The 16361-nt window shown below is 41.7% G+C and overlaps 1 protein-coding gene across 1 annotated transcript in view; it reads left to right on the forward strand.

The window, feature by feature from the left end:
• LOC139479954 (QRFP-like peptide receptor) overlaps positions 1–16361 on the forward strand; it is an 81922-nt gene that overhangs the window by 52007 nt on the left and 13554 nt on the right. Inside the window, exon 2 of the mRNA XM_071262901.1 lies at positions 4888–4983. Coding sequence (XP_071119002.1) covers positions 4888–4983 — 96 coding nt within the window. The remainder of the gene's footprint in view (positions 1–4887; positions 4984–16361) is intronic.

Consider the following 16361-nt stretch of genomic DNA (forward strand, 5'->3'; position numbering starts at 1 on the left):
TATTGCCACGGTTGGTTCTGTATTGTGAACATATACATATTGTAACATATATACAAATAATCACAATATATATATAGATATAAAGTGCCGGGCAAAAGAAAGTATTCATTTGAAAGTTGGATTTGAGCAAACAATTACAAACATTATCACGGCATTACCAGGCTAAATGTCTGGTATCTGTGAACTACATATGATCTATCATTACAGTGCCATCGAGTAACCATTTCTTGTTCGTTTCATTTTTAGCCACCATCAAACACGGGTGTATACTTTTTGTGCCCGGCAGTTTAGATATGTTTATGTGCATGTACGTTCTGGAGGAGTATTTCTTTACCTGGGTACGTTAGGATATTAGCCTTGACTGAGTTGACAGTACCAGTAATACACAGATTTATGCATGGCTCATTGTGCTTTGTGTTCAATGTAACAACATACAAGGCTTTAGTTAAACTTGCATGTTTTATTGTAGACAGGTGGAGAAGATTTGCAGTATCAGTGACCAAACGGATGTCCGATGAAGTTCCTCATTTTGACTTGAATCATTTGTTCCCGTGAATGTTCAGATAATAAAAATTGTAATAAAATTTGCCTTTGCATGTGTTTTTGACAGAATACGCTCACCTTTTCGCGAACATCTGCTATCAACACTATTTGATTGCGTTTCATAACCAAAAGCTTATGATATAATTGGAATCGTACAATGGACTGCTTTTAGCAGCCTTTCCTTATTAATATGGAAATAATTTTTGTCGCTTCATAAATTTTATTAAGAATATTAATACATAGCACTGAATTCTCAATGGATGGTTCATGACAGGATGAAACGGGATCAGTTTCCCTTCGATATTTTTATAATGTCATATCATTCCATACAACGCACAATGATTCAAATAAATACAATATTAATATATATAGTTAAGCGTACATTTCTGTCCTTCCAGATGAGTTCCTCCTATTGGCTACCTTATGATATTTGCTTTGCCACATTTGGAAATAATATGTTTAGATTTACACAGGTTTAGATTTACAATATTCAGGCTCTCCTCTAGATTCTCCACTTTCTGTACTGATTGCTAAATCAATGGTTAGTGAAGACTTATATGATCTCAGTAGGAATGAAAGGGGACCTGTCTATATTCTCGATAAATAGCTAAAAGTATATAAGTTCAAGTTAGTTCAGCCAGTGTTCTATGATTCGTTTCAATTTAAATGATGCCGTCAAGACGTCGCAGGAATCGCTTATTACTACATGAGTAGTCCTGCAACTTTATCCGTCTGTTAAGTTGAGAATGCCATGCGATGCAAGCGTCTGTGATATGACCTGATACCACTAATGATATTGATTTAAAATCTTTTGCAGAATATATACCCGAACAAGAAGAATATTATTGAAAACTTAAGCGTCACTTTTCCTTTTTGTTGTTTATAAATTGCTTATAAATTGTTTGTGTTATTAGATTAGATTAAAGTTCTTAAATAAGATATGGACAGTATTTGACGGTACTGAAATGTTCTTCCTAAAAACAAGGACAGCAAGAGAAATATTATCCTGATGAAATATTTGAGATGTATTTAAGTTATGTTCAAACAAGGTGTTTAGTATTCGACTGGTGTACTCAATGTCGAAGCAAAATCAAAATGTCAATGATTATCCCAAAGAGATAATCAGATAAGGGTCTCTGTTGGTAAAGTATTAAAGCTTTGTATATGTTATAGTGTATAGGACTGCCGGCAAAGGAAAGTATACACCCATATTTGATGGTGGCTAAGAATGAAACAAACAAGAAATGATCATTTGATAGTGATGTATTTGATACGGCATCATAGTTGTGATTTGGACCATAGGTTTGCAGTGTGCAGGCGACTGTTGTCACCCTAGTAACGGGTTGACCACGTTTGCAATGTTTTGGTCAAGTCCAAGTCTATACTTCCGTTTGCCCAGCTATTTACTTACTGGTCAACTGTGAAACATACATGGAACACTGAGTGGAACATTTCACTTAGCTTTCTTTGGGAGCGCATTTGTCAACGAAAGTGAGTGAGTTGGGTTTAATGTCACTTTGGACGTGTTCCAGTTATATCACGGCGTGCCAGCTTGATATGATGCAGGTTTACCAGTTTGGTCAAAGCCTACGGGCACGGATATGGTGACAGACCTAGAAACATAATCAGGGTGAACCGGGGTTCGAACCTTCGGACACAGGCAATTCTGCGCATAGGCCTGCGACGCCTTAGACGACTGGGCCACCCTTGCCCGACAACTAGTAATATGTAAGTCATCTCTGATAATGGTGAGTTCATCAGACATCCAACGTTGACTTGTGAGTACTAGTATATCATTAATATCAGGCAACATGATGAGGGAACACAAATTGGAACTTTGAGCCCTAGAGCCCATGACGCAGTCCTACATCACAGACAGGAGAACTAATCAGGTTTCTTTCACATGTTCTATGTACAGAGCTGTAGATTCATTACAAGCACAATATATTCTCTAATACTTCAATATTCTTAATTGTATTGATAACTGAAACACTTGGTCAGTGTCATTGTTTTATGGCAACCTATCAAATGTAATGTCTTGTGTGTTCTGTATTGAGTGATTTGCCAGCAGCATTAATCAACCACAGAGGAACTATACTGAATCATGCAATATCTGTGAGTTACTGAAACTGAAATATGATTGATTAATAGTTGAGACAGCACACATTTAGATAATATGGTTTCACAGCAATTTGGTAAGAGTAATAAGAAAGGTTAAGATTGAAATGACGTTAATTGAGTTTGCAAATGATTTCATGCAATATCTGTGAGATACTGAAACTGAAATATGATTGATGTAATTAATAGTTGAGACAGCACACATTTAGATAATATGGTTTCACAGCAATTTCGTAAGAGTAATAAGAAAGGTTAAGATTGAAATGACGTTAATTGAGTTTGCAAATGATTTCAGTCAACCTCTGTAGGTAAATCCTTGAAAGGATGACCGACTGTGCGGAGATCGATCCGCGACAAAAGAGACTACACAAGATTGTCCCTCTAGTGACAGCTGAGGCTTTGTCGGCCGACGTGATCTAATATTTTGGTGAAATTTGTGGCTCTACATGATTTGTCCAATTGAATTTGTCGTCAACCATTATGTTTGTGGTACTTCTGTCCCAGGTCTAGACGCCTGATCAGTCAACGTGTGAATACCGCAATGATCCATCTGTCCGTCATATTTATTTTCAGGAACGTTAGACGAACATACTTTGTGACATAGTCCAGAAAGAAAAGAATTTACCCGTACGCCTTCACTAACTGCCTCATGAACAGTTCCATTATGATGTTTACTCACCGCCTTCTTCTGAGACCTGTGCAACTATGTTCTCCTTTAAGATTAGACAAATTTTCACTTGAACAACACTCGATCGTTTTTAAATAAAGACGCAATGTCAGTAGTCTTGGATATTTTCTTCACTATTTTTGTTTTTGCGATAGAAATGTTTGTAGTTTATGCAAATCGCAATACTATTTTTAACAACACAACTCAGTAACTAGTGTTATAATTGGGATAACACTTTCTTAATAAAGTACAGATTCTAGTACATTTTTGGGTTGAGTCCCGTGCGGGATTCGAACCCACACCTGCCAGGGTGAGGCACCTAATCGCCAGCACACAAAGTCAGCGATCTAACCCACTCAGCCACCGAGCCTTCCACAAAAATGAAAGTCCGACAACTGGTAGTCGAGTCACGTACTTTGAGTACCCCCCTGACAAGTGTAAATTGGCACGGCTCCCATGGCCGAAAGCTATGAATACACAATACCATTTAGAAAGTGGTCAAATGTAACTAATATTATATTTGGGATAACACTTTCTTAGTAAAGTACAGATTCTAATCTTTCATTTTTCAAGGCTCGGTGGCTGAGTGGATTAGATCGCTGACTGGCGATTAGGTGCCTCACCCTGGCAGGTGTGGGTTCGAATACCGCACGGGACTCAACCCAACAATGTACTAGAATCTGTACTTTATATTACTAAGAAAGTGTTATCCCAAATATAACATTAGTTACATTTGACCACTTTCTAAATGGCATTGTGTATTCAACACAACTCAGTACTATCAAACAGATACTATAGAGTAAATATGATTTTGCGCGCTTTTAGCAACATTAAAGCAATATGGCAGGGGACACAAGAAATAGACTGTACCCATTTGGAGAATTTGGCGAAAACAATTTGGACGCTGTTTGGACGCTTTTTGTTTGTTACAGTCACAAAGAGTCCCCATGGACCTGTGAACGAACGCGAGTGCACACTGATCAATTAATTGGCCGGGGTTATAATAATGTACCGACATGCACATTAACTGGGCATAATAAATGTGCTTCTTCTTCTTCTTCATCTTCTTGCTTCTTCTTTATTCAACAATATTCCAGCAATTTCACGTCGGCCTGTAAACAATGGATTCCGGTCACATCAACCAGTGGCTTATATAATAGCAACGTCAAACTCTCTACGAATCAATCAAAATACCGGCATCCCCATTAGTCATGTCGCAAGGATAATGCACGTTTTGTCCAGCTTTGGAATTGAGAAGGAATCAATATCAAGAATTTTTTTCTAACTCTGTGAAAAATCCAGACAACTTCCGCAATCCAATTCCATTTGACTTATTGCAGCAAACACTTTTACAATACCCACAATTACCTGGGAACATAACCATTGTATATGTAAGAGATCCGCTGGGTCATACGGAGTGAAGCTCCATATTAATTACTCCGTGCTCCGATGAGCAGGAATGATGTTTTGAGCACATCCAAAGGTGGTGTGTTGCGCTGACATATTATTGGAATTAATACATTTTACATTTTTCATTTTTCGTTTCGTTTCTTTTTCAGTTACCATCGTGTGCATACCGATGACAGCAGCCCAGAGGATTTACCAGCTGTGGATATATGGTGATGTTCTCTGCAAGTGTGTCCAGTACTTACAGGGTAAAGTACAGTTGTCTCCATTACACTCTGGTCTGTACAGCCTGTACCGTTATCTGCATTGTACATCATACCACGGGTGCCATCATATGTGTGTGTGTGTGTGTGTGTATGCGTGTGTGTGAGAGAGTGAGTGTGTGTGTGCGCGCGCGTGTGTGAGTGAGTGAGTGTGTGTGCTAGTGTGTGAGTGAGTGAGTGTGTGAGAGTGTGTGTGTATGTGAGTGAGTATGAGTGTGTGTGAGTGTGAGTGTGTGTGTGAGTGTGAGTGTGTGAGTTTGTGTGTGTGAGTGTGTGTGTGGCTGCTTGTACTAATCCGAACACATGGCGGTTTAATAGTCCCAACCCACTGAGATACCATGCAGCAGTTTAACATGGATAACAAACTTTACACAGTATACTGACTCCGATCCGAGCAGTCCCTGTTTTATCAATGCGGATCGCCAGGCAAGGTAACAACAAGTACCATATATTAACGTTTTCATATTAACGAGATTCAGCCCTTAGTCACTTGCGATTTTTGAGGTTCAGCATTACATTGAATATTCACTGTCAAATTACGTTATTCAAGACCGGGGGGTATGTAACAACGTCTGCATGTAATTTACAAAATATTGAACACATACCCATTGTCCGGATTAACGTGTGTGTTTGTTTAACGCGTACGCAGCAACATTCCAGCCATAAGATGGCGACCAATAAATAATCGAATCTGGACCAGACAGTCGAGTAATTACTATTATGATGAACGATCAACATCACTGACGTGTGATGTTACGCCATGAACCAAGTCACCAGGCCTGGCCAGCCGATCCGTGATAGTACTGTAAAACGAGTAACAAGAGTAATTAAATCCAGCTTCCCGATTGGTCAGTCGCCGTCTTCTGAACCCCTATATAAATCGGTAGGCCGGTATGTGCGGACATCATGACGTCATAGTGTTTCATAAGACGTCATCTGCCTCTCACGTCATAATTACTACGTTCACAGTTTGAGTTACCATACCGAACCGACTAGTGGTCGAAAGGCAGACCTGAAAAGCAAGATGGAGACAGTCTCTTGATAATAAGTACTTGTAAATACCCAAAGTTAACTTCGTTTCAAGTCACCTTCGTTCTCGTGCTGTACAAGCGCCTTCAGTTTGTAATATACGTACATACCGCTAGTAACACATGAAACTCACAATCCCACCGCCCATTGATAGTATTATAAAACATGACTGCCTTTTTGACGACATGCTATTCTGTGATTAACAGAGATTAAATAAACATATTAGAGATGTACTTTGACTTGAAGAGCATTCCAAACGCAAACAATTTGAGCTGGCACGAAAGTAGATCCAGTGTCGATTCCTGGCGGTGTTGTAATTCAGAAAAAAGACAAAACCCTTTCCATAGCCAACAGAACGTTCTGTTAAAACGTGAGCGTATCCTGCCCAAACTGTGGCACCCGTCACAAACACATGTAAAGGAAAGTCAATTGTTCACCTGGTAAAATCAAAATAGGGAATTGAGCGGACATAAGTTTCGTCACTTATGCGTCAAATTTGGAAATGTCCTCCACATTTTTTCAAATCCTAGCCGTGGTATTCCTGCTGTTCGGAAATCATCTTGCTTGCATAGTAGAAGGTGAAATTACCACACTAACAGAACATTACTCAATAAATCCTACATAATTCTCAGTTGAACGTCAGGAATAAGCTTACATCTCAAGTCTCAAGTCCTGCTGTAGTCAACGGTCCGATTGAACTTCTGCCTGAATAGATTTGGCTCCTCACAGACAAGACACGGAACAGTACTCGCACTTCTAAATCTTATGATTCTGCTATAAGAAAGAGCACATGTAAAATCTAAATTCCACAACATCTGAGATACCATCGAGCATGCTCTTCCCATGGGTGTGCCAAAGAGCGTTATGCGACTTGCTCGAAAGTTGTTTGAAAAGGGTAACAACATTCAAGGCTTTAGTAAAGCTTGCTAAAGCTTTCATGGTAGACACGTAGAGGACACCTATTTTAGCTTGTACCATGTGTTCCCGTGTTTGTTCAGGCGATTATTTGCTATACATATGTTGTGACGGGTGCCACAGATGGGGCAAGAAACTGATCACCTTTTCGCGAACGCCTAGTGTCGTCACTATTTTGATAGTGATTCATAAACACATGTTTGGATTCAGTCGGAATTGTCGCTTGATATAAACGCCACAGTCAACTACAATACAGCAGCATGGCGGTCTGTCAGCTGACCAGGCACACTAGTTATTTCAGCATGAACAGTGTTCCATGCCGCCGTGGCACATAGGCGGAGTACAGTTCTCGTGAACACCTGGTGTCGTTAATAACATTTAGTGAGGTGAGGTGAGGTGAGGTGAGGTGAGGTGAGGTGAGGTGAAATTGGGTTTAACTTATAAAGCGACGTGCATGCACGTGTGTGTGTGTATGGCTGCTTGTACTAGACCTGATTGATGCCGATTTATAGTGCCCACTGAGATACCATGCCGCAGTTTAACATGACAGACACAGTATACTGACTCCGAGCCGACCAGTCCTTGCTTTAACCCCTTAATGTCGAGCGCCAGACAGGGTAACAACAAGTACCATCTTTTAACGCCTTTTGGTATGACGCGGCTGGGGATCGAACCCCGGACCTTCCGCTCTCCGGGCGGACGCTCTACCACTAGACCACGGAGGCGGTCTAATATTTAGCGATCCATTCATATAATTTTTGCTGCTATTTTACCTTTTACGCATAATGGCATCTGTTTCGGCGGATAATCGGTTGGTTGGTTGGTTCGTTTGTTTACGCCGCACTCAGCAATATTCCAGCTATATGACGGCCGTCTGTAAATAATCGAGTCTGGACGAGACAATCCAGTGATTGATATCATGAACATCGATCCTCGCAATTGGGATCGATGACATGCATCAACCAAGTCGGCAAGCCTGACCACTTTTACGACAAGCATAGTCGCCTTTTACGGCAAGCATGGGTTGCTGAAGACCTATTCTACCCCGGATCTTCACGGGTCGGCGGATAATCGGGACTGACGTTGACGGCTCATATTAATTAAACGCTCAAGATACTATTTAGTATTTTCATCTTCCGTGTGTAGATAGTTTCGGATAAGAACAGATACGAGCCTTCAACGATATATACTAGATAATGGCTTTCATGTATGAGATACTCTATGAGCGAATTGGTAGACAGTGTATAATTGGCGCGAAAGGACTGAATACTAACATGTGCTCCCTTGTCTGGCTTGGCCATTTGTCACAGACCAAAGCTGCGATGGTTCTCTTCGAATTCAGTGCAAACAAAGCGTTGAGCCATATATATTTGCACAGAGAAAGCAATGCTTTAGTCATCTTTCATTGATGACATTTATGTCTAATTAAGTCCTTGGAAAATATATTCATGGACTGGAGATAAACAGAACGATAAATTTTGCAGTTGAATTCACAACGAAATGACTTTGATATCGGTATTGTTAAAAGTTTTACGTGAGGGGAAAATAGTGGGCAGCATTTTTTGTACAGTATTAAGAGCCACAAGTGCCAGTCAGGTCACAGGAAGTTAATTCTTTGATTGGTCGCGGCGACAATCAATACCTACTCATACACACGAGGCCTTTAAGCTTCTATGGGTATTAACGGTGACACTCCTATGCATCAGAACAACAACAACAACGACCATCTCGTGGAAAGCCCGGCCTGTACGTGTTAAGGGATGCAGGTTAGGGACAGACTCCAGAATGCCCATATCAAAGACAAACTGCGGGCGGAATACAAATGCAGACTCAAGACACTCTGGAGTTCAGAGCTAAACGGTTGCAATAAAGTCAATGCCACAAATACTTATGCTGTACCCGTCCTTTCGTATTCGTAAACAAGGCGTTTCCCTAAAAGATGTGGAACATAACCTGAATGTTAATGTTGATTTTGTTGATGGTTCTGTACTGCTGGACGGAACAGAAATAAGTGTTCACCATATCAAATCAGCCCAAAGAGGACACCTGAACGACCACTGCATTGCGTCTATGTACAGTGTGCTGAGAAGATCAGCAATCCTGTAGAGTCCTTCACTTGGAAGAAGTCGGCTGGCCTGAAAAGTGAAACCGAAGGCTTTCTGTTTGGTGCTCAGGACCAGAGGCTTCCAACTCGAAACCGTCAATGTGTGATTTTGCATCAAACTGTAAATATAAAATGTTGATTATGCAATTAATTTAATGAGTCTGTCCAGCACATTATCAGTGGGTGCCCAGCTTTGGTACAAACATAGCATCTAAAGCGACATGATGGAGTGTCTCGATCAATTTATTAGCGTCTGCGCCATTTTTGTGATTTTGACACAGAGGTCCATCCATAGTACGACCCAGAAAATTTGGAGGGTGTCATGGAAAATGACAAATTAAAAACAAAATCCAGGGCAACAAAACTGATCTCGTCCTTTTTAATAAATCCAATGAAATCATTTATATTTTTAAATTTTCTGTCCCTTGTGACACCAATGTGATCGAGAAGATTCGGGAAAAACATGGCAAATATTCGGACCTCGCTTTCGAAATGTCACGCTTGAATCCCAAGTACCAAGTTGTCCGTTTCTCCATTGTTCTTGGTGACATTGGGAGAGTGTTTGCTGCCAGGAATACAGCCCTTCTGACAATCTGGGTAATGCAGAAGGCTGCAGTGTTGGGGTGGCTTCACGTTTTCCGAAAAGTTCTCGGTTGGTTCGTTGGAGAAGTCCCATTTGCTGTCTGGGTTCCACGAGAGGGGGAAAGGACCCTGAACTGATGATGAGCCTAACCATCCTGACTGTGCCAGGATCACCCAAACCCTCTTTGCTGCATTGTTTTATTCTATTCTGTACATAATAATTCAATACATACAATCGGAAACCCATATTTGCGGAAGACCAGAAGCACAATTCGAACAAAGCCACTTTACCTATGATTAATGTATTATAACCTTTGATTCAGTGTTCCGCTTAACTTCGCCTGATGTACAGCATATGACCTTAGCGGTATGCACAAAACCACATGGCACCACCGCTTAACTTCGCCTGATGTACAGTGTATGACCTTAGCGGTATGCACAAAACCATATGGCACCACCGCTTAACTTCGCCTGATGTACAGTGTATGGCCTTAGTGGTGTGCACAAATCCATATGGCACCACCGCTTAACTTCGGCTGATGTACAGCATATGACCTTAGCGGTATGCACAAAACCACATGGCACCACCGCTTAACTTCGGCTGATGTACAGCATCTGACCTTAGCGGCATGCACAAAACCACATGGCACCGCTTAACTTGGCCTGATGTACAGTGTATGACCTTAGCGGTGTGCACAAATCCATATGGCACCACCGCTTAACTTGGCCTGATGTACAGTGTATGATCTTAGTGGTGTGCACAAAACCACATGGCACCGCTTAACTTGGCCTGATGTACAGTGTATGACCTTAGTGGCGTGCACAAAACCACATTGCACCACCGCTTAACTTCGCCTGATGTAAATCGTATGACCTTAGCGGTATGCACAAAACCACATGGCACCGCTTAACTTGGCCTGATGTACAGTGTATGACCTTAGCGGTGTGCACAAAACCAAATGGCACCGCTTAACTTGGCCTGATGTACAGTGTATGACCTTAGCGGTATGCACAAATCCATATGGCACCACCGCTTAACTTCGCCTGATGTACAGTGTATGACCTTAGCGGTATGCACAAAACCACATGGCACCACCGCTTAACTTTACCTGACGTATAGTGTGTGATCTTAGTGGTGTGCACAAAACCACATGGCACCGCTTAACTTGGCCTGATGTACAGCATATGACCTTAGCGGTGTGCACAAATCCATATGGCACCACCGCTTAACTTCGCCTGATGTACAGTGTATGATCTTAGTGGTATGCACAAAACCACATGGCACCACCGCTTAACTTCGCCTGATGTACTATGTATGACCTTAGCGGTGTGCACAAAACCACATGGCACCACCGCTTAACTTCGGCCGATGTACAGCATATGACCTTAGCGGTATGCATAAACCACATGGCACCACCGCTTAACTTCGCCTGATGTACAGTGTATGACCTTAGTGGTATGCACAAAACCATATGGCACCACCGCTTAACTTCGGCTGATGTACAGCATCTGACCTTAGCGGTATGCACAAAACCACATGGCACCGCTTAACTTGGCCTGATGTACAGCATATGACCTTAGCGGTATGCACAAAACCACATGGCACCACCGCTTAACTTGGCCTGATGTACAGTGTATGACCTTAGCGGTATGCACAAAACCATATGGCACCACCGCTTAACTTCGGCTGATGTACAGCATATGACCTTAGCGGCATGCACAAAACAACATGGCACCGCTTACCTTCGCCTGATGTACAGTGTATGACCTTAGCGGTGTGCACAAAACCAAATGGCACCGCTTAACTTCGCCTGATGTACAGTGTATGGCCTTAGTGGTGTGCACAAATCCATATGGCACCACCACTTAACTTGGCCTGATGTACAGTGTATGGCCTTAGCGGTATGCACAAAACCACATGGCACCACCGCTTAACTTTACCTGATGTACAGTGTATGGCCTTAGTGGTGTGCACAAATCCATATGGCACCACCGCTTAACTTCGGCTGATGTACAGCATCTGACCTTAGCGGTATGCACAAAACCACATGGCACCGCTTAACTTCGCCTGATGTACAGTGTATGACCTTAGCGGTATGCACAAAACCACATGGCACCGCTTAACTTGGCCTGATGTACAGTGTATGACCTTAGCGGTGTGCACAAATCCATATGGCACCACCGCTTAACTTCGCCTGATGTACAGTGTATGATCTTAGTGGTGTGCACAAAACCACATGGCACCGCTTAACTTGGCCTGATGTACAGTGTATGACCTTAGCGGTGTGCACAAATCCATATGGCACCACCGCTTAACTTCGCCTGATGTACTATGTATGACCTTAGCGGTGTGCACAAAACCACATGGCACCACCGCTTAACTTTACCTGATGTACAGTGTATGATCTTAGTGGTTTGCACAAAACCACATTGCACCACCACTTAACTTCGCCTGATGTAAATCGTATGACCTTAGCGGTATGCACAAAACCATATGGCACCACCGCTTAACTTCGCCCGATGTACAGTGTATGGCCTTAGTGGTGTGCACAAATCCATATGGCACCACCGCTTAACTTCGGCTGATGTACAGCATCTGACCTTAGCGGTATGCACAAAACCACATTGCACCACCACTTAACTTCGCCTGATGTAAATCGTATGACCTTAGCGGTATGCACAAAACCACATGGCACCGCTTAACTTCCCCAGATTTACAGTGTATGACCTTAGCGGTATGCACAAAACCACATGGCACCGCTTAACTTCGCCTGATGTAGAGTGTATGATCTTAGCAGTGTGCACAAAACCACATGGCACCGCTTAACTTCGCCTGGTGTACAGTGTATGACCTTAGCTGTATGCACAAAACCACATGGCATCACCGCTTTCTCAACGATTGTTTCATACAATCTCAACAGATCTGGTCTTGTGAATATTATTTGGGTAAATGATGTGAACATTAATTAGATATTCATCAACTTATTTGAATTTGTCAGAAGTAATATTCAAGCGCAAAGACAACCCTAAGGCACAGACGGCACCAGCTTTCCTGACATTTTCATAGCTTCATTGTAGCGAGAGCAGCATCGCGTATCCAGTCGTTAAACGCGACAGTGTAATTGCATAAAGACATTCAACATCTGGCGAGACCACTACAGCTAACTTATGGATGGCAGCAGGTAGAGTGCATCTGCGGTGATTGGCAGAACGACCGATAGGAAATCTTCTTGATGATAATAGCTTATTTCTGGTTGACCATCACCTTCTTGAACTGGCATGGAGATAATTACAGCCCTGTTTTAACCCTTATGCCAGTACTGAACATCCTATGTCCAGGTTTCCTGTTTTCTAGTATCGATTTATTCAATATGAATCCTAAAACCAAGAGATATTGATCCCGTTTCATCCTGAGTGATTTCAACTGCGGAAAGTGAAAATACTATCAAAAATATTCTAAATATAAAAAAGAAGCGAAAAAACCTTTCCGTAATCCATTGAAGACAACAGATGATTGAAAAAGAGCCTGGGGGACGTTGTTCCAATCGTCCACGGCCAATTGATCTCACTGAGCTACCTTTTACAGGCTGGTTCTGATCATGTCGTAGGCTTCTATCCATCACATCCCAGGCATGTACTATGGAGGGATGGAGGTCTGGAGAAACAGTCGACCATGACAGTACAGGAATGTTTTGCTGCCTCGAACAATTTGTTAGAACACGTGCAACATGTGGGCGGGTATTATCCTGCTGCAACGTGACGGTACGTCCCTGTATTTGCACACTATCTCGAACAATGGCATCCAGATAGCATACGCCAGTCACATTGCCGTTACAAATGATGAGTGAAGCCACACCATACCATTAAACTTCCACCAAAAACGTTCCTTTTGACGCATGTAGTCCCTTGCACGTCTATCAGAGCTATCCAGATGAAACCTTGACTCATCTGTGGACAGTATACTGTCCCAGCTTTGTCGTCCGAACCTCAGATGCAGTCTACACCAAGTTAGGCCTACCTGACGGTGACGTTGAAGCAACGTTGAGCGTTTCGCTGAATGTTGTGCTCCCTGGACCGGTTGCGTACGGTTCTGCCACTGATTTGTCACCACCCAGGACTTGTCCGAGCGGCTAGTGTGGCAGTTTGGTAGTTTCCGTAGAAGCACCAGCCGTGGAAGACGGTGGAAAGTCATGAATGTTACCTTACTGTCTCAAAATATTCAGATTTATTTATTTCGATGGTTTGTGCCGTTACTGTTTGCAGCATACACACGGCATCATGTTCTCAACAAACACACAAACATCCAAATTTTGCGCCGTACATGAACACGCACGTGCAAGTTGTGAGCCACGCCATTAAGCCGAGGAGATGTCTTCATGAAAATGTACTGAAAGGTGCATTGTTTAATTTCAGAATATTGTTTTTTATTGAACATTATATGAAGCACAGTTTCTTTTTCCGTTATATCCGATTAGTGATTATTTCCCACTCATAAGTATTTCTGAAGTAATTGGCAAAAATTGCAAGGCTGAAACACTCTGTTTGTCTCTGGTCTTGCGCCTTTACACATACTAACATTATCGATAGCATTTTCAGCATCAGTTTTAAAGTAATTATTTCGTTATTAAATTCTCAACCCTTCTTGGACGCGACGTTAAACCCCATTTCACCTCACCTCATATGTTTAACTCTTGACGGACGCCCGTGGACATACGATGTCATTGGTCAGATTACTATGTTCTATGATGAACCTAAACAATGTAAACGAGCTGTCACATGTAATTGCCAGTGTACGCAATGCTCCATACAGTTCCTATTGATTTTTATTCGAATCTTATTATTGCAAAGTGGCATAGTTCTAACATGTTGTAAGACATCTAATCCGATGTTTCTTACAGTAAGTAGCTATTGTTGAGGAATTGCACTAGTCAAACAGTGCGTGAACTTAAGCATCTTTCAAAACTTGCTGAGGCAAACAGTTTTGTACACAAACGTTCCAAATCGTTCAAGGTAGAAACAATAAATATCGATGTTTATCCTTCCGGTTTCGCCTATGGCACCTGATGTGTTATTTTCAGAAAGAGAAATGTAACCTCCTGATTCATCATGCAAAGGAGATGCTGTTGTTTCAGTACCAAACAATAACAACCAGTACATAAAAAACTAACCTATGGCAAGAGAGTTCCATTAGGACATTGGGTATAACTTTGATAAACCACGGTAATGCGTAAATGGATTGACTTAAACAAATAACGACTATTTGCAGCTACTGCACGACACATGTATTTATCCTAAATTGGTGAAGGAACGTATCTTGTCGTTCCAGTGGCACACGTCACAAACACATGCAAAGGAAAATTAAGTGTTCACCGGGATCAATGCTCAGAGAGACGTTTTAGTTTTATCAGGACGTTTCAGCGTACTGTTTAGGCAAAGTCCAAAGTTCATGTACGGTGCTTACAGATGAGGGGTGGTATCAGGTCGAATACTGGATAAAGATACGCGGATCCTGGCATAGCTAAGTGATGTAAATGTGTAGAGTGAACTGTGAGAGCCTAAGACCACAGTCCCACCCATACATCATGGTTTAATCCTAAGATAATGGTAAATATACGAATTGATAAAAAACAGATGGTACCATAAAGTGTTATGCAGATCGAATTAACAACCGTTGAAACGAGACATTTTGGATACCAGCAGTATGACGGTTTCACTTTGTAAAAGCAGAGTAGATATTTCTGTGAGCCGCTTTGTGGCTGAATTAATGGCCAGAAACTCAACTTGAAAAATTTCAGCATTCACATAATCAAGACGAATATGTTTATCCTAAACTTGACATTGAAATCTTTGAAAAACGAGTTCAACCACATTCAGATTCCACCACCCGTAAATTCAACCTTAGGCCAAGATGCCATGTTTCAACCGTTAATAAATAAAGGAGCCGTAGGGACGGAGAGGGATTAATTGAATGGTGTTGAATAAATGACCATTTTTGGTATTAAAGATAAAGTGTGACATGTAACTCACTGAGGTAATAAATTGACCGCATCTTGAATTTAGCTTTGAGCCTCGAAAATGTTTGGAAATCTAGATCACCATGGGATAAGTATGGCGTATGGTAAATCTCCATGAGCACTTACGCGTTCGATCTTTGGTAAAATCGCACGCGTCTTCCCAGCTGAAAAAGGCTTTCAAAAGGATATGGGGCACCGTGTGCGAAATACGCTGTAGTCGGAAAGCGCACGTTAAATCTTCTATATCAGTCAGTCAGATATGGGGCAGACATGTGAAGGACAGTTCGACGTTTGACGCATCAGTGACAAACATGATGTCTGACGCAATTCCCTATTTTTTAAGTATACCATATATATATCTTGTTTCTCAGGTGAACAATTGGCTTGCCCTTGCCTGTGTTTGTGACTAGTGCCACCGGTGGGACAGGATATACTCACGGTTGCGAGAACACCAGATGTCTTTATCATTTGATAGTTATTCATAAATACACGATATAGTCGGAATCGTACAACCTATTCTGCTTAAAGCAGATATGGGTCTTATGTTTATGGAAATTGTTTTGGCGCTATATTTATTAATATACTATTTAGTAATGTGTAGTAACTTAGAAACAACGCCCTTTAATTAGTATTTTAATCTTACACCAAAGCCCAAATAAGACACCTGTCGTGGACGTTTATCACATTGATGAAACCACAGGGGTATGGTGCTTACAGAC

The sequence above is a fragment of the Haliotis cracherodii genome, unplaced genomic scaffold (genome assembly GCF_022045235.1).
Source record: "Haliotis cracherodii isolate W230 unplaced genomic scaffold, xgHalCrac1.p SCAF_4, whole genome shotgun sequence".
Lineage (NCBI taxonomy): Eukaryota > Metazoa > Mollusca > Gastropoda > Lepetellida > Haliotidae > Haliotis > Haliotis cracherodii.